Here is a 27,560-nt window from a genome sequence, read left to right as displayed (position 1 = left end):
ACAATCTATAAGCATTTATGAAGTACTTACTATGTGCTGATGTGTGACACAGGGTGGATGCTCCCTCAGACTCTAGAGGTGATCCTGTGGGGCTGTACTTATAAAACTATAGCTCATGAGTCCCCACCAATGTATTTCCCTTCAACAATCAGCCGGTACACCCAACTGGCTCTTGACAAAGACATTTTCTCAAATGCTAGCAGCAGGACAGTAGTTACAAAACTTTCCCTCATAAAACTGGGCTGTGCTTTCCTACAAACATATACAACATTTATACTGGAATGCCTTATACAAGAGAGACACATGTGTAGGATACAAGAGGTAGCTGCTGGCACAATGGATAGAATGCTAACGCTGGAATCAGGAAGACCTAAATTCAAACCAAGCCTCAGACACTTACTATCTGTGTGACCCTGGGCAAATCACTTAAACTCAGTCTTCTCAACTGTAAAATTAGAGTGATAATACTAGCATCTATCTCCTAGGGTTGTTATAAGGGAAATAAATGAGATAATACAACAATGCCTGGCATATAGTAAGCACTGTATAAATGCATATTTCCTTCCCTCTCCTTTCATTCTCTACAAGTGTGGCAGCTTATAGCTTCTGGTACAGCAAGACGTGGAATTTCTTTTTCTCTTTGTAGAGTCCTCACAAAGGACCCTATTAAAAGTGGTGTCCACTAGATAGGTCTCACTCTTCACAGGTTAGAGTGTTTCTTCTGGGTTGGCTGCATTATTGCTAACTCAGGCTTGCTGCTCAAGGGCATAGCTCTTTTTAATGCTATGAAGCAGTCTTGTTCTTCAAATTTATTTCTTAGTCCAAGTGAGGATTAAGAGACTTGTCTCTCTGTTTCCATGTTTGTCTAAAATGTATACCTCTGTTCCCCAGGACACCCACTTCACAGTGAGATGACCCGTGGAGAGGCTTGGGGATCAGGGAAGAAAGAACCCTCTTATCACTCCCCAATAGTAATTCCTTCTCAGGACTGGTTCTTCCTCCATGTCTTGCAAGAGGAACTCTCTCAAACTCCCCAGGGATTGGCAATTTAAAGCATTCAAGGGCTTGATAAGTCCATTTGATCAGCAACCTCTGTTCTTCCCTTCTTATTTTAATCATAAAATGTTGTTTATGTCCCATAAAGAAACCAGAGCATAGACATATTTCCACAGTTATGTCAACACTTCGTCAACATACTATTATGACATTCTGTGCTTTCTGGGCTTCTCAATTGGTGGCAAAACAACTATCCTACCACTAGATAACACAAACTGCTTTGAGCTCTTCACAGATGAGTATAACCTAAGAGACTAATGTAGTTGTTGCTCTTGCTGTTAACTACAAGTAAACAACATTTCCACGGCATTAGATTTTATCACTTCAATACTTCTATGGCACTGTAATCTCGCTGGTGTGGACAAACCCCTCTGCTAGAGCCAATAACCATCCATGCCTGCCATCCTCTACATCCTCTTGTCCATGTCTTACCATCACTTCTCCATGGGAGAATGACCCAATATGTTGGAAGATTTGTGATGCATCTCTTGACATTTCAGGGATTTTACAACCATTGTTAATAACCATAATAATGATAATAGCTTATATTATTACAGCACTTTAAGATGTGAAAAGTATTTTACATACATTATATATTCACAACAACTCTGTGAGACAAGTGCTATTATTATCCCCAATTAAAATGCAGAGTCAATTAGTCAATAAGCATTTGTTAAGTGTGCCGTATGTGCCAAGCATAGTGCTAAATACTGGAAATACAAAATAGGGCAAAAGTCAGCCCCTGCCCTCAAGGAGCTCACAATCTGATGGAGGAGACAAAAAGCAAATAAATATGTTCAAACAAGCTCTATACAGGATAAACAGGAAATAATCAACAGAGGGAAGACACTAGAATCAAGCGGGATTGGGAGAGGCTTCCTGTGGACAATGGGATTTTAACTAGGACCTGAAGGAAGACAGAGAAAACAGGAGGCAGAGGTGAGGAGGGAAACATTCTAGGCACAGGGACAGCCAAAGAAAATGCCCAGAGCTTGAGAGGTGGAGGACGCTGAGATGGAGTATCTTGTTCTGAGACGGAGTATCTAACAGCAAAGGGAACAATGTCTCTGGATCAATGAATACATTGAGGAGGGTCTGGGAGGAGGGTGTTGCTCTCTATAGAAATAGGGAAATTTGGAAATAGGGAGGATTTAGGGGAAAAAAGAATGATTTATGTTTAAGACATGTTGAGTTTAAGATGTCTACTGAACATCCAGTTTGAGATGTCTGAGAGGCAGCTGGAGATGTGAGTTTGGAGGTCAGCAGAGAGGTTAGGGCAGGAGAGGTAGATCTGAGAATCATCATCATCATCATCATCATCAAGATGATAACTAAATCCATGGGAGCTGATGAGATCTCCAAATGAAGCAGTATGGAGAGAGAAGAAGACCCAGGACAGAGCCCCATGGGACACCTGCGGTTAGAGGGTGTGACCTGGAGGAGGATCCAGGAAAAGAGACAGAAGAAAAAGTCAGATGGATAGGAGGAGAACCAGGAGAGAGCAGTGTCCTGAAAACAGAGAGAAACAAGGAGGAGAGAGTGATCAACCGGGTCAGAGGCTTAAGATAGGTCAAGAATAATGAGGATTGGAGAAAGTGTTATTGGATTTGGCAATTAAGAGATCGGCAGTCACTTTGGAGAAATCAAATTCAGTGGAATGATGAGGCCATTAGCAGGACTGTAGGAAGTTAAGAGAGTGAAAGTGGAGGTACCTGTGGTATGAAGATGGCCTTCTTAGAGAGTGTAACAGGAAGTACAAGGGAGATTTAGGACAAAGGAAATGGGGATAGAAAGATCAAGTGAAGATTGTTTGAGGATGGGAACACCTGAGCATGTTGATGGGCAGTAGGAAATGAGCCAATAGACTCCGGAGAGGGAAAGTGACTCTTCTAGGATCGTACAGCTAGTACATACAGCTAGTAAATGCTGGAGATGGAACTTAAACCCAAGTATTCCCAAGTCCAGCACTCCAGTCTCAAAACCAGGGGAACAAGGGGAAAAACATTTCAGAGCAGTTAATACATGAATTAAAACTAGGAAAAATAAATCCCCTACAAAATGAAAACTGACTGAGTCCTTTAGGGGCTAACCTTTGCAGCTCTAACAAAATTAACTCTGGAAAGGTGACAGGGTTTATAGACACATTTAACAGAAGGGCACGGAGAAAACGAGCAGGATTTTCAATAAAAGAGTAATTTTCCATTTCTGCCCCTCACGAACAGTTTCTAACTGGTCCTTCAGAAATTCGTGAATTTTACCAGTTGTTATAACCAAAAGGCTAGTGTGATCCTCAGATTGTCCTGTAGAATAAGAACTCTGATTGGGGAAGGGGGGGGGCTGAAAAGGAGATACTGATTACCTTTCAGCAGAGGTGAGTCTTCTAAACGTCCCCATTACTGTAGAAGACACCTCATCCTCCCAGTCCCCCAGGCTCCCAACCTAGGCGTCACCCTGGATTCCTCACTGTCTCTCACCCCCAATATCCAAACTGTTGCCAAGGCCTGTCAATTTCACTTGTGCAGCTTCTCCGGCCCCCCACCCCCACCCACTTCTCTCCTCTCACCCTGTCCCCACCCTGGTGCAGATCCTCATCACCTCACACCTGGCCTTCTGCAACACCTGCTGGGGAGGGGGATCCCGTCTACCTCAGTCTCTCCCCTCTCCAGTCCACCCTCCATTCGGCCACTAAAGTGATTTTCCATCAATGGTTCCCTATGGCCTCCAGGAGCAAATACAGACATTCTAACAAGTTGGATGAGCTCTGCCTTCGCCCTACCTCCAGTAGACCTCGGCTCGACGGGGAAAGGGACATCATAGTTTAGGTTTCTTTGTTCCATTGTTTAGGGAATAGTGGGGCTCAGGGAGCCGTCTCCGAGACGTGTAGCCAGAGCAGGAGGCAGGTGGAGGCGGGAGCACACACGACCCCGGACCTCAGGAAACCTAGAGGAGTAGGGTGGAGCCCCGGCTGGTAGCTAGGGTGTGGCCACTAACTGGGATGTGGGGAGGGGGGGGCGGGACTAGGACAGGACCCAGATGATTCAGAACTCCAGGGGCGGGGGGAGGGAGAAGAAAGCTGGGTCAAATTTAGAAGAGGAAAGGACCTCAAAGGGTGTCGAGGCCAGATGAGGAAACTGAGGCACAGAAAACTTCCATAATTGCCCAGGGTCGCAGCGAGTGTGGGTCCTCATAAATTTCAGTGGCAGGGTTTTGGAGTCCAGCCCATACCAGGAGCACTGAAGGCATGAAGACCTCATGAAGGGACAGAGGGGGTGCTAAGAGGGTGCATGGGAGAAGGCAGAGGGAATGGTGACCCTAATGGGATGGGGACGTAGGGCATGACGGTGTGACGAGATGGGTCTGAAATATTGGGAGCCCGAGGGATGCAGCGTGTTAAGGGCTTTCTTGGGAAGTAGCAGAAAAGCACTTGGTAGGACCAGGTACTTCAACTGATACCACTTTTTTTTTAATAACATTTACTATGATTTCACCTATCTGTGCAAATGCACTTTAAATACAATAAATTACAAGCAGATATTATAATTTTACTTTGAAATTAAAATTTGCATCCTACTACCTCTGTTTTCTTTATGGATAAAAAGAAATGCACTGCTTAATCGCACAGCTTGGCACTTTGAAGTACTCTTAAATTCCAGTTCTTCTAGTGAAGTGTAGTCTGAATTCAGACTTACCAGGGATAGTTTTGTGGAAGTTCTTTGTTCAGGTGCAGGAGGGTTGGCTGAGAAAACTTCTGAAGGCCCTTCCAACTCTGGCGTTCTGTGAAATCTCTATTATTATTATTATTATTGATAGAAAAACAATGCGCCTTTAAATCTCACGTAATTGCTGGATGTGAAATGATTAACTTCTGCTTTTCGTCCTTGGGGTCGGATTTACTTATTATCTGCTTTTCTGCCCCCACTTCTGCCCCGTTATTGACCTTTATAGCTTCCCATACTGTTTGCTTGCCTGTTGACTGCTTGTGTTTGATAGACTGTGATGAATGTGTGGTGTGACATATGTTTCTATTCTAACATTTTCTCTGACACCTAGCACTCTGGGAGAAAAAAAGCCTTAAATTAAATTAACTCAAATGTGTGTGTGTGTGTGTGTGTGTGTGTGTGTGTGTGTACACACACACATATGTTTGTATATGTATATATGCATACATGTGTGTATATATTTGTGTGTATACACACACAAGTTGTGACAACTGACTTTCTAAAGTAGTGTGTGAGGTAGTGAGAGAATAACATGTGAAGACTTCACAGGGAATATATATGTATCTATATCTAAAATGTTTTCAATATTTAGAGAAAAGGGAAATGAGATAAATTTGAGTCTGTGGGAATCTGATTATTGAGCCTTCGGGAATGTCTTTCTCCCCTGAAGTTTTTGTTCTTCTAGTTCTGGTTTAAAGATTTACCAAATAAGAATAGGGTCACTGTGACCTGCTTTCTTTACCGTGAGAGAGAAAAGAGGGTTTCCCCCTCCCCTTTTTCCCTATTCTCCTTCTTTAGATTTATAGATGTCACCTCAGCCTCAGTTTCATTTTCCTGTAAATCATATGATTCCGGGGAAGTCAGATGGCATTCCCCTCTCCCCCTCCCCTTGCCTATTTCCCCCTATAAGGTAATTCTGTAGTTTCTGTGCTTGTATTGGGTAAAAACTTATTTCCTTATTCCTGGTTAGATTGTGAGGCCACTTGACCCTGCCAGTGGGAATGGGGATCCAGTCTCTGGGAGTGGGATTTCTTAGAATTGTTTTACAAGGGTATATAATTCCCTGCTTGCCTTCTGAACTCCACCTCCTTCTGCTAGTCCAATCCTGGCAGAGGATGCCCTTTTCTCAAGAGAACTGAATAAAATTTATTTCTGTTCCCATCCTGAGATGGCTCTTTATTAAAAATTAATTTTTTAATTGGTGAGGGTCTTTCACCCCACACACTAGTAAAATAGAACATTAGCACCAATGATACAAAACAGCTAGTCCTAAAATCACTTACAGCCTAAGGAAGAGAAGATTGGTGCAGGGGGAGGAAAAGCAGGGAAAGGGGAGGACAGAACTATCTTCTGACATCTCAAAGGTTTCATTTGGAAGGCGGATTCCCTCTCTTCTGCTTGGTCCCAGAGGGAAAAATTGGGACCTGTGAATGGAAGTTAAAGGGACAGCAGATTTGGGCTCAATATAACCAAGAGTTTCCTTACAATTATATCTGTCCAAAAATATGATTCAACTGTGACGCCTTTGCACTCCCCAACACTGAAGTTCTTCAAGCAGAGTCAGGATGATTGAGTGCTAGTCAGGCACACTGTAGAGAGTTTTCATTTTTCAGGCAAGTGTTGGACTAAGTTAGCTCTGTGTGATTATTTGATTATATGATTTTATTTGACATCCATTAGAGATACGTATATTTGCAGTTAACAAAGATTTACTCTTATAAGTCATTTTTTCTTATGTCAGTATAAAAATTAGTTTCCATCTCCTGGGCACATATCAAATGTCAGTAATGAGGCATATGCCAGGTGGCTTAGAGTAGTCAGTTTATTTAAAACTTCAATGATTATTCATCCAATTAATCTGTTATGATTATTTTTGGTGAACTATACACTCAGGTGAGGAGATATTTGGAGCCTGTGTAGGTGGAAGGTTGCCAACACTGGCAAAATCAAGAATCCTTTGAAGCATTATGGAATTAGGATTATTAATAATGTCAGAATATCAGGGATCTGTTATTTCATCTAACAGAGATCACTCTCCATCTGTAACTTAGTAACCATCTATAATTTATCATTTTAGCTAGTTTCCTGAGGCTCAGGGAGCTTTACCAATGAACATATACCTTGGAAATTATCAAATATAGAATGTGACCCAGAACCAAAATGAGATGCTATGCCAGGCTTTCTCTTAGCTATAATAAAATTTATTAGCCAATCAATTAGCATTTATTCATCACTTACTGCAGGGTCAGGCTCTATGCAAAACATTGGGGAGTCAATGTCATCAATAGACCTCCAATATCTAAAAAGGTCTCTAATGGATCTCCCCAGTTTTATCTTAATGGCCTCATACCATTCAAGGTTTTGTCAGCAAGATGGACAAAAGTATAGGTAGAATGCTTGCCAAATATGCAGATGGCCCAAGCCTGGGACAAGTAGCCAACACAATATACTGGAATATAATCAGGACCCAAGAAGATCTTGACCAGCTAGAATATCAGGTCAAATCCAATGAGATGGAAAAGGTAAAGGTGATATCTTACACTTGTGTCTAAAAAGTCAAGTTCATAAGTATAAGATAAAAGATGAGTGTATCTAAAAAATTTTCTGATGCTTTGGGTGTATAGCAAGCTTGATTTGTGTACATAGTATAAAGTGGCAGTCAGGAAGGCCCATGCAATTTTGGACTTAACTAAGAAAGAAATAGCTTCTAGGACAAAAGATGGGGTGGTCTAACTGTATTCTGTCTGATCAGAGCACATCTGGTGTATCGTGTTCATTTTTCAACTCAGTTTTTTAGAGGGAAGATCTAAAGCTTTGGAATGCTTCCAAAGCAAAGTAAACAGGAAGATGAACATGATACAGTGTGAAAAGGGTGACAAACAATTTGGAATTAGTGGATCTGTGAGATCTTGAGAGTCTTTTCATCTCTCTGGGGCTCATTTTTGTCCTCCAGAAAACACCCATTTTATGTCATCATAAAATGATGAGGTTGTTCCAGGTGACCTCTGGGGTCCTTCCAGTTCCAAGTCTGTGTTCTTATGACCCTCAGCCAGCTCCCATGACATATGAGTACCACGTAAGGAGAATGAGGAAGGAGGGGCTGGAGATGGGTAAGGAATGGGTTGGAAAGGCAGTTCCATGTAGCCGTGTTCCAATATCTGAATGACTGCTACATGGAACAGAGACTAGACATGTTTTGTTTGACCTCTGAGGTCAGAAAGAGGAATTGTGGGTGAAAGAGGTAAAGAGGCTAATTTAAGTTTAATAGAAGGAAAACATTCCTAACAGGTGGAGCTATTTGAGTTAAATAGGTTGCTCAAGAGGTTCCCCCTCACTGAAAGTCTTTAAGCAAAGGGTTGAATGGCCATTTGTCAAGTACATTGTTGGGGGGAATCTTGTTGAGCTATAGGTTAGACCAAATTCTTAAAGGCTCTTTCTCTCTCTGAAATCCTGTCATTCTGAATCTAAATACCTTGATATGCTTGAAGTGGGAAAGAAATGCCATGCACTCAATGCTTGGTGAATGAATGAAGGAAAGAATGAATCATCTAGCAGATTCCTATGTTGACAGTGAACAATCAATCTGGCTTGGTTTTCTTTTTTGATTTCTAGTCTTGCACGTTTCCAGGGGAAAGGAACAATTTAGAAGAGCTCCAGGCTGACTATAAATGTTTAGGGACTTTTTGGTGTTACTTAAAGCCTCTTAAATTGGAAGTTTCTTAGAGAACTCAAGACCATAATCTAACACATACTAATGACTTCCTTTACAAATGCACACAAGACCCAACTTTGTTTCTTCTCATGCCCTTCAAAATAGGTACCAAAGATAACATCCAGACACTTTTTTCCTCAGTTAAGTTCTATTGGATGTTGTCATAATTTGGTGTTAATTAGATTATCTCTCTTCTTCCCCAGCCTGAGGTTCTGGAACAAATACAAAACCTAAGAGAATTGTGGATGGATAATAATGCACTTCAAACACTTCCTGGGGTATGTAAGTTTATATTATGTAATGCTTTTTAAATGTGTTTTAGGAGAAATATCATTTATACAATATATTATCATTTAACCATAATAGACTCCATTTATATAGGAGTTTTAAAACCATTTTATAAGATGTATTATAGCAATGTTTAACTGCAAAAAGTATTCGATGGATTTAATTTTAGTTCTTTAATTATTCTGTGTATGTGCTTAAAAATGTATGAATGGTCCACCTTATTAGTTCTCTTTGGGGTATCTCACTTATCTGTGCCACTTAATTGAGGTTACCTGTGTTTTCAAAAGCTGGAAAATGTATTGTTACTAGATGAAAAATAAATGGTCTATATACTCATGAATGAGTATATTATCTAATTTAGGAAATTTTATATAATGAAGAGGCCTTGGAAATGCCATGGGTTTCCTCAGTTCAAAAAACTGCCTTAAATTTGTCCTTAAAGCTATTGTCCTTAAAGCTAATCAGAAACTGCGTTAATATTTTTACAGTCTTATCTTAAGAGCAAAATCATTCTTTGGGTCCCATCTATTTCGTTTAGACTCGAAATTTTGAGTACAGCATGAGCTAAAATTTAATTAAGGTAAATGAGAAATCAAAGAATCAGTTTCTTCATTGCTTTAAAGGATAACTTTGTACTTTCTCCTAAATGGAAGCTATAACAATTAACTTAATGAGTGTAGATCTTGTGGCTGTTCCTGTGGCATGGCAGAGTTTCAGCCCACTCTGGCTTGAAGTCCTTTCTTAGTATTTAAACATGAGCACTTTTCATGTGGCAAATAGCAACTCTGTTAGCATCACTACCCCTTCTACATGCTCTAGAGAAGGATTCCTAGCCCCTGCTTTATGGAATAATGTCAGAAAATTGGTAAGAATTATAGATATAACCAGAAACAAATGTGTTCTCCTTTTGTACAATCATAAACCTAATTTAGAAGATGAGTCTTGGAATGCGGCAGAGAGCTTACTTCTCTAACCTGAAAATCACGTTGCTACTAATCCTCCCAGGCATAATGGGGAAATAGGTATACGTTTACATATCTATATTGAATTAGATAGATGTATAAAGGCAGATAAATAGACAGACAGATCCTGGATTTATCTTCATAAAGTATGTATACATCACTGAGTATGTACTGTGCTTACTAGAGAGCTCTGCCCATAGCAGGCACTCAATAACTGCCATTTGAATAGGCTGTATATCTAGCTCAAGGATTCCTCCACCCTTGCTGTCCCTTGGGGTCATCAGAATACAGTTTGTGACACCACAGATTTGTGTAGGTATGTCCCTCAACTACCAGCTTTTATTTTGCCCCACAGAAAGAATGTATGGGAGAAAAACACAAAGAACTCAGAGCAGTTTATAAGCAGTCAAGGCAATTCTTTTCCCCCTCCAGAAGTCTCACCTCTCCTCATATCACCATCATGCAGCTCAAATTTCCCTGGAAGGGAACTACATTTGAGGCAGAGATAAGTGACCCTTCATGTTCCTGTGAGCCTTCCCTTCCCAGAAGTACTGACAGCTCTCTAGACATAGAGTCACACCCTGTGATTGGGGCTCTCTTGAAAGGGATGCCAGTGTGCTTGGTGTTATTAGGAAGTCAGCCCCTCCTTACCTTTAGAAATAGACAGCAACAGAGACGAAGACCAGGTTTCTCCATATAGTCCTTTTCTGCTTCTCTATCTGGGCCACATGGTTATTCCTCTTCTCCCAGAAGGGCTTGATTTTGTAATGCAGAGGAATTCCTCCTCTTCTCTAAAGCTTGTGTCCAGGCACTGGAGGTGAAATTCTCCTGAAGAAGCAAAGTCCAGGAGCACAAGATGTGTTCAGGAAATCCACCTCCTCTCCCCAGATGTGGCCCCAGAAGCTCTCTGCAAAGCACTTCAGCCATCTGTGGGGATTAGCATTTTCCCCAAAAGGAGAACTATTTGGACAGGCAGGCTTCCTGGTCCCAAGGGACCCACTTCTGTCTTCTGGTCCTACCTATGCTCAGTTCTTTCAGCTTTCTCATCTCCCTGCCACATCTCTCTGGGGTTCAGAGGCCCCAATCCAGGGATGTAACTCAGCTCTGAGTAGCCACGACCCAATCAGTTATCCTCATTGATTCAAAAATGGTTCAAAGTGTCCCCAGGCCAAGGACAATCCTTCTATCCTTCAAGGACATGTCAGCATTCATCTTGATATGGTATCAATGGGGAGATCCACTCTTTCCATAGGAAATATGTCTCCAGAAGCATCTTTTGCTTTGTCCTGTTTATCATGCCTCTGTTTACAAACCATCAAAGAAATGTCAACATTCATTTCATTATGTTCACACTTTGCTTAGGGAGATGTCTTTAAAGCCAAAACAAATGCCTCATCTCTTAGCCTCATTCGGTTGATCAGGCCACTTCTGATCAACATTCTCCACATTCCCATACTTGCATATATCTCTGGTTTCCCAGATGTGGGTACTGCATTCAAAGGTGCAGATCACAATCCATCCACATTTTCTCATCCCTTGTGACTTTTGTTCATGCCCCCCATCAGCCCTCCACAAGGAGTCCACCCAGTGTGCTAAGGAAAGGCCTTCTTCTAACTCTTGACACTGCATGGATACAAGTAGATTTCCCCTCCTCTTACTTCATGACCAGGTGACTTTCTCCTTGACAATATCCTTGATGTCACAGTTTCTGCTCAATTCTTAGTTCTAATGTCTTGCAACCTATACATGTTCATTATGTACCTTTCCATAAAGATGAGTGACCCTTGACCTTAATTCTTTGGAAATTAGTTCTCCATGAATCGTAGTCATATAAAATCACCAAAGAACTACTGATGTTTAAAATATAGACATTTGTTTGAAGGAGAAGCTTGGAGACATTAAAAGAACTTGACAGTTTCTCAAAGGTAATCAATCACATTATGCAACTTAAATTCTGGGTGCAGCTCATTATCCATTTGTAGTGACTAAACAACATATACATATTGATGGACAAGTTCTATCATTTGAACAATAAGCATTCTCCATTACCATGGTTTCCCTGATGTAGACAGGCCAAACACTTTTTAGTGAATGTGGGTCCCATCTAGGAGGCTCTGAAATGTTCTGGGGCTTAATTCAGGTGGGATAATATCATCTACCTACAGAAGCATTTGGAAGACCTCATCATTTATAGAGAATTCCTCTTTCATTTGGACTCTGCACTGGACATGTTCAATGAAAGTGGCAAATGGTGAGCAGATGATGTCCATATTAATAATCAGAGGGTAAAAACCAGAGCTATTTAATTATTACATTTTTCAGGGAAGATCTTATATAACTTTAATATATCCATAGGGGAAACCTTATTGGAAGAGAGCCTTTAATGTGGCATTCTGTTCCATCAAATTAAATATATTTTAACGGCCACCAAACAGTAAGCATAATGGAATATTACATTGTCTAAACCACTTAGTAATTACTTAACTTTAAAGATGTAATTCTGATATAGAAAATAATTTTCAAAAACTTGCATTTTCCCTTCTCATCAGGCTTTTATTATCAGGGATGCTCTAGATATCCTCTTAGATTTTATAAAAATGAAAAATTAGGGCAATAGGTTAGTAGTTATTGATAATTTTTAAATTGTTCTTTGGCAGGAGTGTAATGGTAACATTCATGATCATTTCTGAGCATTTATCAACTCTTCCTTCAGATATTTTGAATATCAGCCTGTCAATACCCAAAAAATTGTTTCACTTTTACCAAGACCATCGTCTGTGTATAGTGGGCTTATTAATTCTCATCTTTATTTCTCTTAGCACCATTTCTACTTCCCATGAAGGGCAATGGGTTTAGATTCCAAATGTGATGACTCCATTCTTGATAAAAAAAAAAAGACTTTGTTACAGAAATCTTGACAAGCCTTTTCCAGTTTTCACGTATTTGTATTAAGGTCATGCTTACATGCTCTCAAGGATGAACCAACTTCATTTAGGCCTTTGCCAGGCTTTCCTTCCACTTTGCCCCTCCACTGTCACTTGGTGTTTTCCAAGAAGATAACTGTTCTTAATGTTCCAACATCTTCCTCTATGATTTTTTAGAAGTGATTTTGTTTTAAATCAGTGTTACTTGCAGCTGAAGCATTTCTTGCCTTGGCAGGTAGATCGAGTCTTTGCTGAGTACTGCTTTTTCAGTCTGCTAGTTGTGCCAGTTGATTTACACCAATAAAACTTCCTTAAGAATTGGTGATGATCTGGGTGGATACTTGTCCTTTCATCCACTTCCCATTTTGTTTTGCATCAAAAGAATATTTAAGTATGTTTTTGCTGGAGCTGCCTCAAATGGTAAATCCTGATTTTTGTTCTTTATTTTAACTGGATATTTATTTTTATCTTGAATCTAACAAGTCAGTGTTCTTACTATACACAGATAAGTGATTCATAAATGACTCTCACATCAGTATCCAATTTTTTGTCAGAATACAGTCAACTTCATTTTTGATGTTATTTGGTATTGGCCATGGCGAGCACCTCCCAGCCCTTTAGAAGTAGTAATAAAGACACCACAATATCAAGAAATGGCTCTTATTATCATTCACAATACTTTTCAGCTTTCTTGTTTTTTACTCTGGAATCATGTTTTCCAACATATTTTTTACTGTCCTCCTCTTGCCTTCCTTTGTCTTCTAGTCACCAAATATCAAATTACATATGGCTTTAATCTGGAGAGTCTTGCTAAGTTCTTCATAGAATTTTTTGACCTCAAGCTCTACCACAGATGTTGGCACACAAATTGCAGTTATCTTTGTGATGTTTTTTTTCAAATCCTCATAATGAACATGACAATATGATATGACTGAATGTCCCATGAAATTACTATCTTTGCTCCCTTAAATGTATGACAAAAGCATCTTCACTGACTCTTTATGTGCCTTTCCAAGAAGAGCCTGTAAGTCACCCTTCCATTTAGCTGGACCTTCTCATTGTCTTACAGTTCCATTTATAAGGAGCATTCAGTTCCTCAGGCCTCTCATGGGTCATTCTACAAGCATTTACCATTTGCAGCACCAACAGTCAATTAGAGTTTATAAACAGAGGTAGGGACTGAACCTGTTATTGTAGTGGCCAAGGAACCCCCAGGTGAGGACGCTCCCTCTACCAGTGCTGGTTGATCACCTTCTCTGCACCTTACAGTCTTACAGAATGTCCTCAAGTAGAGGGGCCAAGTTCAAATCAAAACAGGGCCACTGAACCAAACAGAAGGACCCCTGCAGCAGCTATTAACTTAGAAATTCAAATATTAACATTACCTGTGTCCCATTGTATTTTTATTTCTCTTGTTAAATATTCCCCAATTACATTTCACTCTGGCCCCAGAACCAAGTGTTTGAAGCCACTGGCCTAGAGCACCAAGAGCCAATGATTTGCCCAGGATGCCCCAGCTCAGTATGTGTCAAAGGCAGGGCTTGAACCAGGTCTTCCTAGCCCCAAGGCTGGATCTCCGGGGCCTTTCTACCTCTAAGAGTGTTTATAGATAAACCACAAATTACTATGTGACTTTTATATAGCCTCTAAGACTCAGTCCCCATTCCTACCACCAACACTATGAGATACAGTGCAGAAATGGAAAGGGTAGAGGTGGGAGTCTCTACAGAACTAAGGACCATTCTGTATTTTTTTTTATTTTATGGCTTGTCATAGCTGAAGAATGCATCACTAAGTGACCAACCTACTGATGATCTTCCCCATACTTAACTACCTGGAAAGCATAAATTACCATTAGAACCATAATCACAGCACAATAGAACCTTCTAGAGTCATTGCTCTTCTGGAGTAGCCTTGAAGAAACCTAGAGTACCTCGATGCTACCATGAGGCTGTGGAACAGGGTCTTGTGAAGATGACTCACATCCACTCATTTATTAGGTTAGAAAGTTTGGTATTTCACTCATTTATAGCCTGCTTCAACAAATGGATTCAGACCCCAACCTTTCACTGGCTTCACTCCATGATGGACTGTGCCTTGGAATAGGCCTGTTTTTTACTGACTCAGGAAGACTTATTGGTGAATGTACATTCAAAGAAGTAGATGGTAATCTGTTTCATTACATGATTAACCTTATTAATTTAGTGTCTTGGGACACAGCAAATAAACAAAAATAAATTATGCCCCTGTTGCAACAATTCAGCTAGCAGCTGTTGTGAGGTGTAAGACCCAACAAGACCAGCAACAAGAGCTGCCAGCATGGGTTCTTTGATCTGCTTTGCTAAGGAAAGCAATGTTAAGGGGTTAACAATCTTACTTTAATCCAACATACAAATATCATTCACTTAGTTCCGGAGGAAAAGCCAGCACCCTGAACTTCAGAGCAAATACAAACAAATTAGAAACAGAGACAATATAAAAAGACCAAATCATAATTCATAGTTACCAGGAAAGCATCAACATCTGGGTTTACGAGCTGGGAGGCTCTTAGAGCAGCTGCCCAGAGTCTTCACATCAACACTCCTCCAGGAGTAAGAGCCCCAAGCAAACAACTCTGTTCTCTCTTTTTATACAGTCCTTAGATATCATCTGATCTACTAGAACTTCATCTTATTGACCAGAACTTAGGCACATACCATTGGCTCTGGTCTTAGCAACTCCCCTTAGGGCCCTGGGGGCTTCCCGCCTCTCTAAAACTAGAGAACTAGTTTGCTAACCAGCCTGGGGCTTTGCACCTAGTAGGACTCAATCAAAGACACTTAATTAATTTAGCATTCTAAAACAGTGAAAAAAGTCCCACCTTAATTACCAATACAGCCCGACACCTAGGCTGAAATGTATTTGCATATTTATTTGGCATTTTATCTATGAATATTATTGCTTTTTTATTGTTTAGCACATGTTTAATAGATTAGATTAATTTTTTTAATCCTTCTGGAAACCTTAGCTGAAGTAATTTCATTTTTTAAAATCTTAAACTCAAAATCAAGTCCATAATGACCCCTGTAATTAGCTTTCTAACACGTCTTGCCTCATCTTGGTAGACTGCATTATGCTGTGTTCTAAAGATTTATCAGCTGAAATGTGGTCAAAGTTTATGCATTACTTTTTTAATTCTCTTTCCGTAGATTCTGGGGCTCCCCACCCCACACATACATTCACTATTCTTGTTGGTCTCTAGGTCAATAAATTGTAAAGAAAATCTACCTTGGCACAGGAGGCTTTCTTATCAAAAATTCCCTGTACTTATGAAAACATAGGTCTGGCCTCCAAAAAATTGGGTTTGAGGATCTGGTCTCCCTTCCATTTTTGCACTTCTCCTATATACCCAGACATACATACTCTCTTTCCTCATTTAACTTCTCTCATTGCCTTTTAATTTCCACCTCACAGGGCTTCCTCCTCTTGCCCCACATACCTAAACCAGAGCTTCTCTATCAACCAATTCATCAAAAAGCATTTCTTAAGTATCTACTGTGTGCCAGCCATTGGAGTACAAAACAACAGTCCCTGCTTTCGAGGCCAGTTCTATTGTTCTGTTATAACCCTCACCCATCTTTAAGAGTATCTGCACATAGGGCAGAACTATTGTATCCTCAAGGCCACTCCTGCCTGTACCTCTGGCTCTTTTGAGAATTTTCAAGTAAAGATTTGGAGGAACCAAACCTAAATAGTTGGACACACTTTGGCCAAGAGAAAGGCCACTGCTGGCAAAATGTTTGTAAATGAGAAAGACCAAAAGTAGTTTATCTTAGGAACAAAAGGTTCTGTAGCTTTGAAACAGAAAAAAAAAATGGCTCACCAGAACCTTGGACTCAAGGGGAAATTGTGTATTAGCTAGGGAGAACATAAAATGATTTCTTTTGTGTAAATGAGTTTATTGACAAGGACACCAGGCCAAGAGGCCACTCCCCCCCCCCAAGAGATTCCAACAAGGGATAACAGAATTACAAGCATTCACAGGGTGGCATATTCATCCCCATTCCCACCCCCACCCCGCCTGTTCCCACAGCTTCAAAGTTTACAGAACATACACAGAAAATCCAGGCCCAGGAGGGGAGACACTTGGAAGGAACCTGTGGACAGCAAAATAATTCTGGGTGTTTGTTTTCCTTTATCCCCTGCATTTTTGTCTGTCTCTGTGTCTCTCTCTCTCTCTCTCTCTCTCCCTCTCTCTCTATCTCTCTCTCTCTCTCACACACACACACACACACACACACACACACACACACACACTCAGTTAAGTTAGGCATGGTCCAAAAGCACTACAAGGAAAGCGTGTAGAGCTAGTTAACATCTGCTTCCCTCTGAAAGAGAGTTGGAGAAATTGTGCTCCATGTGTAAGGATGACTTAAAAAGGTGCCACAGTGACCAAGTTTTCCAAAAGACCAAGATGTCCCAGACTGGCTCATTCCACAGTCCCTACCCCATGATTGACCGTGACTGTACACACTTCTGGTCTTCCCATTTTAAGGCCAACTGTCCAACCCCTTCCCCTAAACATGGCCTCATCGTCCCAGGGCTCACATTTTTCAGCTGAGATGCTGAATCACTGAGGGAGAAGCTGTCCACTCTGGCTTTCCATGCTATACCAGTAATGCCAATTTAGCAGACCTCACAGTCTTTCTCATCCTCCTCTTTCGACATACGTGCAGACAACTAGGCTAACACTCCCCTCTCTTTGCACACCTTTCACAAACATTGGCAGACACCAGTGGTGTCAGATGCCAGGAGGTATCCTTTTCATGACTCCTTGCTTGGGTTCTCACATGGCCTTAAAGCTGGTTTCGGGAGTGCTACTCTGAGACCTACAAGTGATCTAAGCCAGGCACACTTCACACAGTGCAGAATCCTGGCTGTTGGAATGCCTGTGGCACACACCAGGATGATGGCAGGCCTCCTACTTCCTCCTACTTCCTGTCTGGTCACTGAAGCCAAGCTTGTTTTATCATGCACAACCAACAATCTGGGCCATCTGGTGGGTCTCTTCCCCCATTTTCTGGAAACAAATGTCCTCTAGCGCCCTCTTGAAAATGGGTTCTCTATGGACTCAGTCCGTTGGGATTAGTGGGAATCCCCAGAATTTGAGAGCTGATAGGGTGAGGCAGAGAGAGTAGGGGGGACCAGTGGTCTTCAGTCTTAGAGTACCTCAGGTCTGTTGTCCTTAGTTATACCTTGATCTGCATCACCAAGAATGTTGATGTGGGGACCTTGCACTCTTTTCTTGGCCCATGACCAGTCAGCAGGCACCCTCATGGAAGCCCAGAGAAAGAGGTGGGTCAATCAATGGCTCAGTGGCTGGAAATGAAAGATGGGACAAGTCATTGGGAAGAGGGAGGCCAACTGACCCTGGGGGAGAAGAGTATTCATTTACTTTGAGGCAGAGCAAGAGAAAAGAGTGAAACAGCAGTCAGAGGAAGTTGCTGTTTCTGCCCTGCTTTGTAGAAGACAGTCCAGTTTCAGTCATCTCAAACAACAAGATTTCTGACTGAGGAAATGACATGGTATTTTTAATTGGCAATCTTCATTTTTTCCCAGAAGAGCCATTTGGAGTATATTCGATTTTTTAGATAAGACCTTTTATAGCTGTATGTATTTATTCCTTGTGAACTTCTTGGAAAACCTTCTCAACTAACCCTGAGTTTCTGCAATGTCATCAAGTCTATAGGGAAATTAAAGATGTTGGTGTACCTGGATATGTCAAAAAACAGAATTGAAACTGTTGACTTGGACATTTCTGGATGTGAAGCGCTTGAAGACCTCTTATTGTCATCCAATATGTTGCAACAACTGCCTGACTCTATAGGTGAGGAACAAGCATTTGATGGGTGAAATGTTGTCTTCGATTTACTGGCATCTTTTTATCTTTCCTGGGAGAGTAAGGGATGTGCCGTTGGCAAAGACGACCAAATTCATTTTGAATTGAGTAACCAGTATAAAATCTAAGAACTGTTGGAGGGGCAGAGGGGCATCACGGAGGGAGCCCCAGAGTCTGGCCTGCAGCTGATGGACTCTAGGTAGGTGGCCTGGAAGAAGTGCCTCTGCCTCTCTGGGCTTCGGGTTCCTCATCAGTGAAATGAAAGAGACTGATTAAGGTGATGCCTGAGCTCTTTTAAGCCCATACATTTTTATGTTAATATTTAAAGTTGTTTTTTTCTTTTTAAAAAGCTGGTCTTTGATTTCTAATTCTAGAAATTTGCCCTATTATGGTGAACCTTTGAAACCTGCATATTTAAAATAATCCAAGTTGTTTTATTATATTATAAATATGTTCTCATATTTAAAATAAGTTGATAAATGTGTACAATTTTTCTTACAACAGAAATTATAGTAGTTGTAGTCCTTAGAATGCTGCTGTATTCAGGGGTGCTTTAAAATATTATATACACTCAAATATGTATGTTTTGAATTATGATTCTTTTTGCCAAATGTTAGTTCTATTCTACATAACACATACTGTCCTCAGTTGAACAATTACAATGAAAACTGGATATGATGTGCTATGATCATAAAGTCAGGCTGGAAACCCTTTAAAACTATGTTTTAATTATTACTCATAATGACAGGCAATCTTGTGAATAATCCAAAAGTCATTTATTTTTGGCTTTGGAAAATAAGTGTGTTTGATGATGGAAACTGCACCATATGTAAAATAAACTTAGACACAGCGTGAAGTTTCTCCTTTCTCCCCTCATTGTCCTTCCCTATTCCCTGTTAGTAACCCTAAACCCTTTTGGCACCCTCTATGCTTAGATATTTCAGCTCCATTACCAGCCAGTCTAGGTTAGAGCACGGAGCCCTCAAAGACAAGACCTGAAGGCAGGCTTCCCACAGAGAGCCAAGGGAGGCCGTTCAAATAGAAACTAGTTCAGTCCAAGCAAGTCCTAAGGTGAGCTAGATGCTTGATAGTTGAGGTCCAGAGGTGACAGTAACAGAACACCAAGGAGCCATAGGTCAGTACAGAGAGAGGGCTTCAGTCAGAGGAGGTCGGGTATCCAGGAGAGAAGTTGCTCTAATAGCATCTTAGAGCAGGATGCTTTTTGTCCCATGGTTATTTCACTAAATCTAAGCTTAATTGTAAGGTCATCAAAAAGGGTTTGGGGTTAGGGTCAAGAGGGGGAATGAAAGGAGGAAGAGGATGGCTGTTCTGGATGAGTGGTACAATGATAATGGGCAAGGAAAATGTTCTTTGGACTGAAAATACTCTGTTGATAACACTATTTATATAGAACTTCAAAAACAAATCCCAACCCCTTTTATGCCAGAATTAACCCTCAGAGCCATGGAATCTTCCCCACCTACCCTAGAGGTATCATACATATCTACATTGGCATCTACATTCAAGGGAAGGGTCATTGTTTGTTTTCTGGACTTCCTGGAAGTGCCACTGGAGGATCTATCTTCTCCAAAGCCAATCAGGGCCCTCATCTACCTATTATCACAAAGTCTATTCTGTGGGGACCTCTCTCTCTCCACCCTTAGGAACAACAACTTGTCTTCTGGCAGAGCTTTAAATTTCCTTTTCTTTCCCTATTACAAAGGTTGTGAATGTTAGGAAAATTAATAAGAAATAGTGGAAAATAGAAATGAAATTGTTAAGGGGAAGAGACATAAAGCTATAAAGAAAATCTGTGGTACAGACCTGTGATTTCACAGGTGCATATCAAGAGATATCATAAGTCTAGTGTCATGTATAATGGTAACCAGCTGTCCAGGGCATGGAAAGACTAAATGCTTTGCCCAGGGTGACACAACTAGTGCTGTTAGAGGCAGATCTTTCTGACTCCAAGTCCGGCACTCTATCAGCTCCAACAGGATGCCTCTCTTAAAGATGTCAGGAGAAGGAATTGCAAGATAAACTAATCATGCCGATCATCAGCCTGTAGCTAGTGGTCAACAAAATGCATGATGGTCTTCCCAGATCACACACACACTTCCCTTTCCTACCTTTCTTTGCTACTTTTGTCCTGTTCCCCATTCTACCTGGGTTGTCTGGTACTTACTTCACAATCACTTCTGCATCACTGCCCATGCTCCTCCAGGGCTCCAGACTCAGTTTGTAACTTAGGAATCACCCACAACTCTTCACTCTCCCTCACCCACCATATCCAACACTTTGCCAAGTCTTATCAATTCTGACTCCTCAAATTTTTTTGCACATATCCATCTCTCTACTCATACCATAACCTCATTAACCCAAACCTTCATTCCTGGGCTACTGATTGCACTAGCCTCTGAATTAGTATTCCTGCCTCAAGCCTCTCCTCTCCCCAAGTCATCCTCTACAAAGCTGTCAAATTAGATATTATTTATTGTCATGGTGTTTTTGTTTGAGACTCTGTCTCCCTCTCTCACCCAGACTGGAACTGCAGAGATCACTCACAGACCCATAGCACTGTTGAGTGGCATGGGAACTTTGATATGCTCCTTCTTCAGCAGTCTGGTAGTCTCCAGCTCCAGGGGCTCACAGTAATAGTGCAAACATCCAATCAGTTTAGCCCACTGCAGCTCAAAATTCCCAAATGGAAGTGACCAGCCTCAGTTTCCCCAGGTACAAGGAGCAGTGATGTTTGGGAGCTACCATGCTTGACCAAAATTGATATTCCTGAAGTCCAGGCCTGACTATGTTGATCCTCTGTTCGAGAAGCTTTAACAACACCCAGTGGCCTCCAAAATCAAGTACAAACTCCTTTGTTTGGCATTTAACCCTTCACAATCTGCCTCTAACCTTTTTCTAGCTCATTTACACTTTAGTCCCCTTTTGCACTCTGTGCTCTAACCATACAGCCTTACTTGCCTTTCCCCATAAATGGCAGCCAATTTCCTAGGTTGAGGCCATTGTGTTAGGCTCCCTCCTCACCTCTACATCTTGAAGCCCTCAAGCAGCACCTGCTAGAAGGGTCCTTTCCTGAAGAATCCTAGGGTTACACTACCCCACCCTTCACAATGTATTGATTTTGTGTGTATTTGTTTGTGAACATATCATAAGGAACTGCTTCACTCCCCTGTTTGTAACCTCGATGCCTAGCACACAGTCTAGCACAGAGTAGTTGTTGATGGATTGATCCATTAAAGCATGTTCTGGGAATCCAGGACTCTGAGAGCTGGGAAGAGAGGTCAGAGGCCATCTAGTCCAAACTGTGCCTGAACAATAATCTTCACTCCAGCGCCAGAGACAAGAGGTCTTCCAGCCTCACAATGAAAAAGCCCAGTGAGGGGAACCTCCATGGGTAGATGGAGCTAATCGTTAGGAAGTTTTTGGTTTGGACTCTTGGTTTTACTTCACTGTTGCTTCAAGTCTTTCTGTGATATGGAGATTTTGCTCATAATTCTGTCTTTTGGAGTGAAGCAAAACAAGATTCTTCTCCTACATGATACCACTTCAGAGGCTGACATACTGTCATGTCCCCTCTCAGTCTCCTCTTCTAAAGGATAAACATCAATCAATGAACATTTATTAAGCACTCACTGTGTGTAAGTCACTGTGCTGAAGATACAAAGAATATCAAAAAATGAGTCCTTGCTCTCAAGCACTTCATAGTCTTAAGGGAGAGAATCACCCAAATTTCCTTCCTTAATGTAGAAGGTTCTCTTAACCTCTCATCATGCTGTGAACATTCTGAAGCTTGTCAATGCTCTTCCTAAAATGTTGCACCTGGAACCGCATACAATGCTCCAGATGTGATCTGACCAAGGTACAGTGGGATTATGACCCCTTTTCTGGTTATTATGTCCTTGAATGTAAGCTAGGACAACATTAGTTTGTTTGTTTGCTACTTCTGTCTTCCAATCACTCCATTGACTTATGTTGAGCTTTTAGTCCAACAAGACCTCTAGATAATTTTGGTAGACCTTTTATCTAGCTATACTTCATGTAATTTTAAAATTTATTTTTTTAAACCAGTGTACAACTATTTACTTATCTCTTATTATATTTCATTTTATTGTATTTCACTCATTCTAGACTATCTTGTTGGATACTTTATCCAATGTTAATTTTTCCTAAGTAGTTAATTTTTAATGAATTAGTTTTGCATCATCTACAAATTTGACCATCATGCCTTCTATGGCTTCATTCATACTGCTGAAAAAAAATTATTTAGTAGCACATAGGTAAGCACATATTCCAGAAGCACTTTGCTAAAGGCCCACATGTTTACATTAGCCCCAGTAATGACCGTTCTTTGGTCATTCTTCTAGTTCCAAACTCCTAGAGCTATACTACCATCTAGACCCATGTACCAAGATGACATGAGAAATCTTTTCAAATGTTTATTTTTTCCTGAAATCTAAATATCTAAATAAAATTTTTTCCTGAAATCTAAAATCTAGATACAGAATTTCCCTAATCTAACCTTATAGTAAATTTGTTTCAAAGTGAAGTTCATCTGGCCTGACCTATTCTTGATAAAACCATGCTGATTTTTAGTCATCACTGCTTCCCTTTCTAAATGGCCACAAAACAGCTCTTGAATATGATGTTCTAGAATTCTATCAGGAAACAAAAGCAAACTCTTTGGCCTATATTTTATAGATTCCATCCTCTTCAGTATTTTAAAAATTAGGATAATTGCAATTTTCCATAGACTTTCAGAGATTATTAACCATTGGTAAACAATCACATTGATGGATTTTTCAGTACCACAGGGTATCATTTGAACAGGCCTAGTAAACCTATTCAGGGAAGTTAAATGATGTTAGAGTCACTCTTAAACATTTTCATTGTCTCCTTCCCAGTACAAAGATAAAACAGAAACAAAATCAAACTTTTTCATCCATTGATCATCATCCTCTCTCCCTTCTTTTATCTCAATAATAAATCCAACCTAGCTTAAAAATCTTATTTGTTTTGTTTTCTTTCTTTGCTTTATTTAACATTGATTTTAGATTCAAGGAAGAGTCAGTCAATAAACATTCATTAAGCACTTACTTTGTGCCAAGTATTATACTAAGCACTGGGGACAGTTCTTGCCATCTAGTAGCTCACAATAGGATGGGGAAAGACAACACAAAAAAGGAAGCTGAAAACGGGAATGGGAGAAGAGTGGGGAGAAGGTATTGAGGCATGGGGGTATGATGGAGTCCAGTCCAAGGTGTATAGGCTGCCAGGAAATGAAAAGATGATTAGCCAGCGAGACATCTTTAAATGGAGGCTTTGGGAGTCCTTGCTCTGCCCACTAGCCCTCCAGTCAGGAGGCAAACAGCATGGAGGGTACTAATCAGCTGGAGGAAACCCATGGACTTGTGTAGAAGGAGACTCTTAAAATGAGTATGAGAGGAACTAGTCATTCTAAGACTTAGGAGGATGGGCTGTATTCCCAGCAGGAAACAAAGGTTTTTCATCTTCATTGTGTCATGCATACCTTTGGCTGCTGTCAGTCTGGGGAAGCCTCTGGACCCTTTCTCAGGATGATAGTTTTAAATGCATGAAACAAAATCCATAGGATTACAAAGCAGACAAATTATATGGAAATACAGTTATCACAATACACACACATAAAAATATATACCTATGTATGCATATATACACATACATGTGTGTATATATATATATATATATATATATATATATATATATATATATATGGAAGGGGGGAGGGAGAGAGAGAGAGAGAGAGAGAGAGAGAGAGAGAGAGAGGAGAAGAAGAAGGAGGAGGAGGAGGAGGAGGAGGCAAGAGATGTTATAGGGCTGTATTTAACAAGATTTGGCAACTGATTGTATAGGAAGGTGGGAAGTGAGAGGTGGGTGATGAGAGGGTCAAAAATGACTCCAAAGCTGTGTTCTTAGGTGACTGAAAGGATAGCAACATTCTCTAAAGAAAGAGAAATGTTAGGAAGAGAGGTTGACGATACCTAAAAAAAGAATGAATTCTGTTTTGGACATATTGAATTTGAAATGCCTGTGGGTCATCCATCTAGAAATGTTTGTCAATATCTTAGTAGTCAGTCTTCATTGATTGACAAACTATTCGAATCCCTATTATAGCAAGGATAACGCTCAATCCCTGGGCTCAAGCAGGTAACAGTCTAGTATAGGAGAGGTTTAAACTCAGATTTGCTTTTATCTTGTCTCACAGCAGAAATCATTAACTCAAATTCTTATAGAGCCCTAGTTTCGTACAAGTCCCCTATACCTGTATGCCCTCTCTCCTTGCCTCTGGCTCCCAGGATCTTTAGCTTCCTTCAAGGCTCATCTTGGGAGCCGCCTCAGATGAGAAACTTTCCCTGACCCATTTAGTTCTTAGTTCAGTCTTCCTATTCAAATTATCCTGTAGTCATTAATCTGTAGAAGTCTCTTATATCCCTGCTAGATTGGATGCTTGTTGGAGCAGTTTTTAATGTCATTTTTGTATTCTTAGCACCCTGCATAATGCCTTGTATGTAATACTTGGTAAATTGAACTTAATTTTGTTGTGGTTCAGCCACTTCATTTGTGTCAACTCTTTGTGACCCCGTTTGGGGTTTTCTTGGCCAAATGCTGGAGTGCTTTGCCATTTCCTTCTCCAGCTCATTTCACAGATGAAGAAACTGAGGCAAACAGGATTAAGTGAGTGTCCTAGCTAGTAAATGTCTGAGGCCAGATCTGAACTCATGAAGACAAAACTCGTTGACTTCAGGCCCAGCACTCTGTCTTCTGTCACACCTAGAACTCTCTGCATGTGTTTATTTAAACAGCACAGAGCCAATGATGTGTGATATGTGTTCATGACAAGTGATTCCTTTGTTTTTAAAACAAAGTTTAGTGTTACAAATCTGCTCTTATGTATTAACAACCCTCCTTCTCTTTTTTTAGGATTGTTGAAAAAACTAACAACTCTAAAAGTAGATGACAATCAACTTACCGTGTTACCCAATGCAATTGGAAAGTAAGTACAGATGTATCAAATGAACCCGTATCCCTAAAGCTAGAAATGAAAACGTTTTTAAAACAAAAATATTTGTTGACATTTTCAACAATATTTGTTGAAACTTTAAATTATTTTAAATTTAATTCTATATCAAGACATTCTTTTACTACCTTAATTCAGTCATTTGTTGATAAGTACTCTGCTTTTTACAAGCAACATGGATGCTTGGTGAACAATTTATATTTACTCTTACCAGTCTTTTGAAGATTCCATCAGTCTTTTTCTATAACCAAGGAGCATTTCAAAATGAAATGCTAATTTATGCTGGCATGCTCTGTTTTAGCAAAGCTTTGTAGCCAACAGATGAAGATTTCCTGATATATTTGGTATTGTACTTTGGGAGGGAAGTGTTTTTGCTGCAATTTAATTTGACTATTTAATAAGAGTTAAGAATAAATCAATTTGTTTCAGCTAAGATTTCAAATTTTTTGGTAGAAATAATTGAAGATGAACCCACAGAATTATCTGAAAGGAATAAATATTTATTTAAAAACTATACCTAAGACAAGATCCTGTTCTCATGTCTGATTCCAGAATATCAGCAATGGGAAGAAGGTGGAAATTCTCAGCTATTGTTTGCATTTTTTTTCTCTGCCTTGAAAAATGTTCAGCAGAAATATGGCTAATGGAAAACTGATACCCAAAATAAGTAAAGAGATAGTAAAAGAGTATCTAGCCACCTCTCATGGACTTAGGGCATGTGGGCCAGATGAACTCCAGCACAGGAACTGAAAAGATGGTCATGGGGATGGATGCTGAGTACTCATCAGGGACATAAGATGCTACAGTGCTGTTGGAATCAAATAGAAACAGGGACATGAGGATCCCTGAAAGCACAGACTGACTTGGAAATCCACAGATTAACAGTATCTATGTTCTGTTGAATTTGTATTTATTTTGTTAAATATTTCCCAATGACATTTCAATCTGGTTCAGGCTGTATATTTGATACTATGGAATATGGATAATGGAAAGGTATCAGAAATGGAAAAGAGAAAATATCTTGCTTTTCAGAAAAAAGTACAGCCTAGACAAGACAGCTTCAATTTCAGGCAAAAATTCTAGGCTGCATTATTAAATTAGAAAATGGATGATGCCATTAACTATTGATTTCTTTTGAACTGACATGCTTCAGCATTTGGAAAGGTAGCAAAAACCTGCACTATTCTTCACTCTCATCATGTTGTCTATCAAACATTACATTTGTCTCTACAATTACTTACATCATCACCAGTGATTCTGTGAGGCTCCCCATTGCGGGGAAAGCATGGTGTAGTCTGCTTTCACTTGAGATAAATTCAAAACAAAATAATTTCACCACTCTCTGGTATTTTTGCTACTCTTTCTTATTCTTGCAGAAATGGCTGGATATGAGATACTTCTTTTCACTAATTCTCAAGGGAAAAAAATATAGCAATTCAGCCAACAAAGTGACTTTCCTAAAACACAGGTTTGACCATGTCACTCCCTACTCAATAAACTCCATTGGCTCCCTATCACCTCTAGGGGGAAATACAATATGCTTTGTTTAGCATTCAGAGCCCTCCCTAACCTATCTCCCTCCCACCTTTGCAGTCTTCTTATGCCTTACTCCCTGCCACCTACTCTTTGATCCAGTGACACTGGCCTTCTGGCTGTGCCATGAATGAGACACTCCATCTCTTGGCTCTGGGCATTCTCTCTGGCCACCCTGCATCCTCTGGGTCTGGAATGCTCTGCCTCCTTAACTCTACCTCCTGACTTGCCTTGCTTCTTTTAACTCCCAATTCAAATCCTGACTTTTACAGGAAGCCTTTCTTAATGCTTCTTAATTCTACTGCCTTCCCGCTGTGAATTATTTCCTTTTTATCCTGTATATAGTTTGCTCTCTCTATGTATTTACCTGTATGTTGTCTCCCCCATTAGATTGTAACCTCCTCACAAGCAGGCAC

The 27,560-nt window shown here is 40.4% G+C and overlaps 1 protein-coding gene across 3 annotated transcripts in view; it reads left to right on the top strand.

The window, feature by feature from the left end:
- LRRC7 (leucine rich repeat containing 7) overlaps positions 1 to 27,560 on the top strand; it is a 442,956-nt gene that overhangs the window by 261,661 nt on the left and 153,735 nt on the right. For all 3 annotated transcript variants that reach the window (XM_036753706.1, XM_036753704.1, XM_036753705.1), the window contains exons 8-10: positions 8,691 to 8,765; positions 18,383 to 18,527; positions 25,515 to 25,587. In XM_036753706.1, coding sequence (XP_036609601.1) covers positions 8,691 to 8,765; positions 18,383 to 18,527; positions 25,515 to 25,587 — 293 coding nt within the window. The remainder of the gene's footprint in view (positions 1 to 8,690; positions 8,766 to 18,382; positions 18,528 to 25,514; positions 25,588 to 27,560) is intronic.

The sequence above is a fragment of the Trichosurus vulpecula genome, chromosome 4 (assembly GCF_011100635.1).
Source record: "Trichosurus vulpecula isolate mTriVul1 chromosome 4, mTriVul1.pri, whole genome shotgun sequence".
Taxonomy (NCBI): domain Eukaryota; kingdom Metazoa; phylum Chordata; class Mammalia; order Diprotodontia; family Phalangeridae; genus Trichosurus; species Trichosurus vulpecula.
The sequence above is the reverse complement of the archived record's forward strand: the minus strand, read 5'-3'. Positions and strand labels throughout refer to the sequence as shown.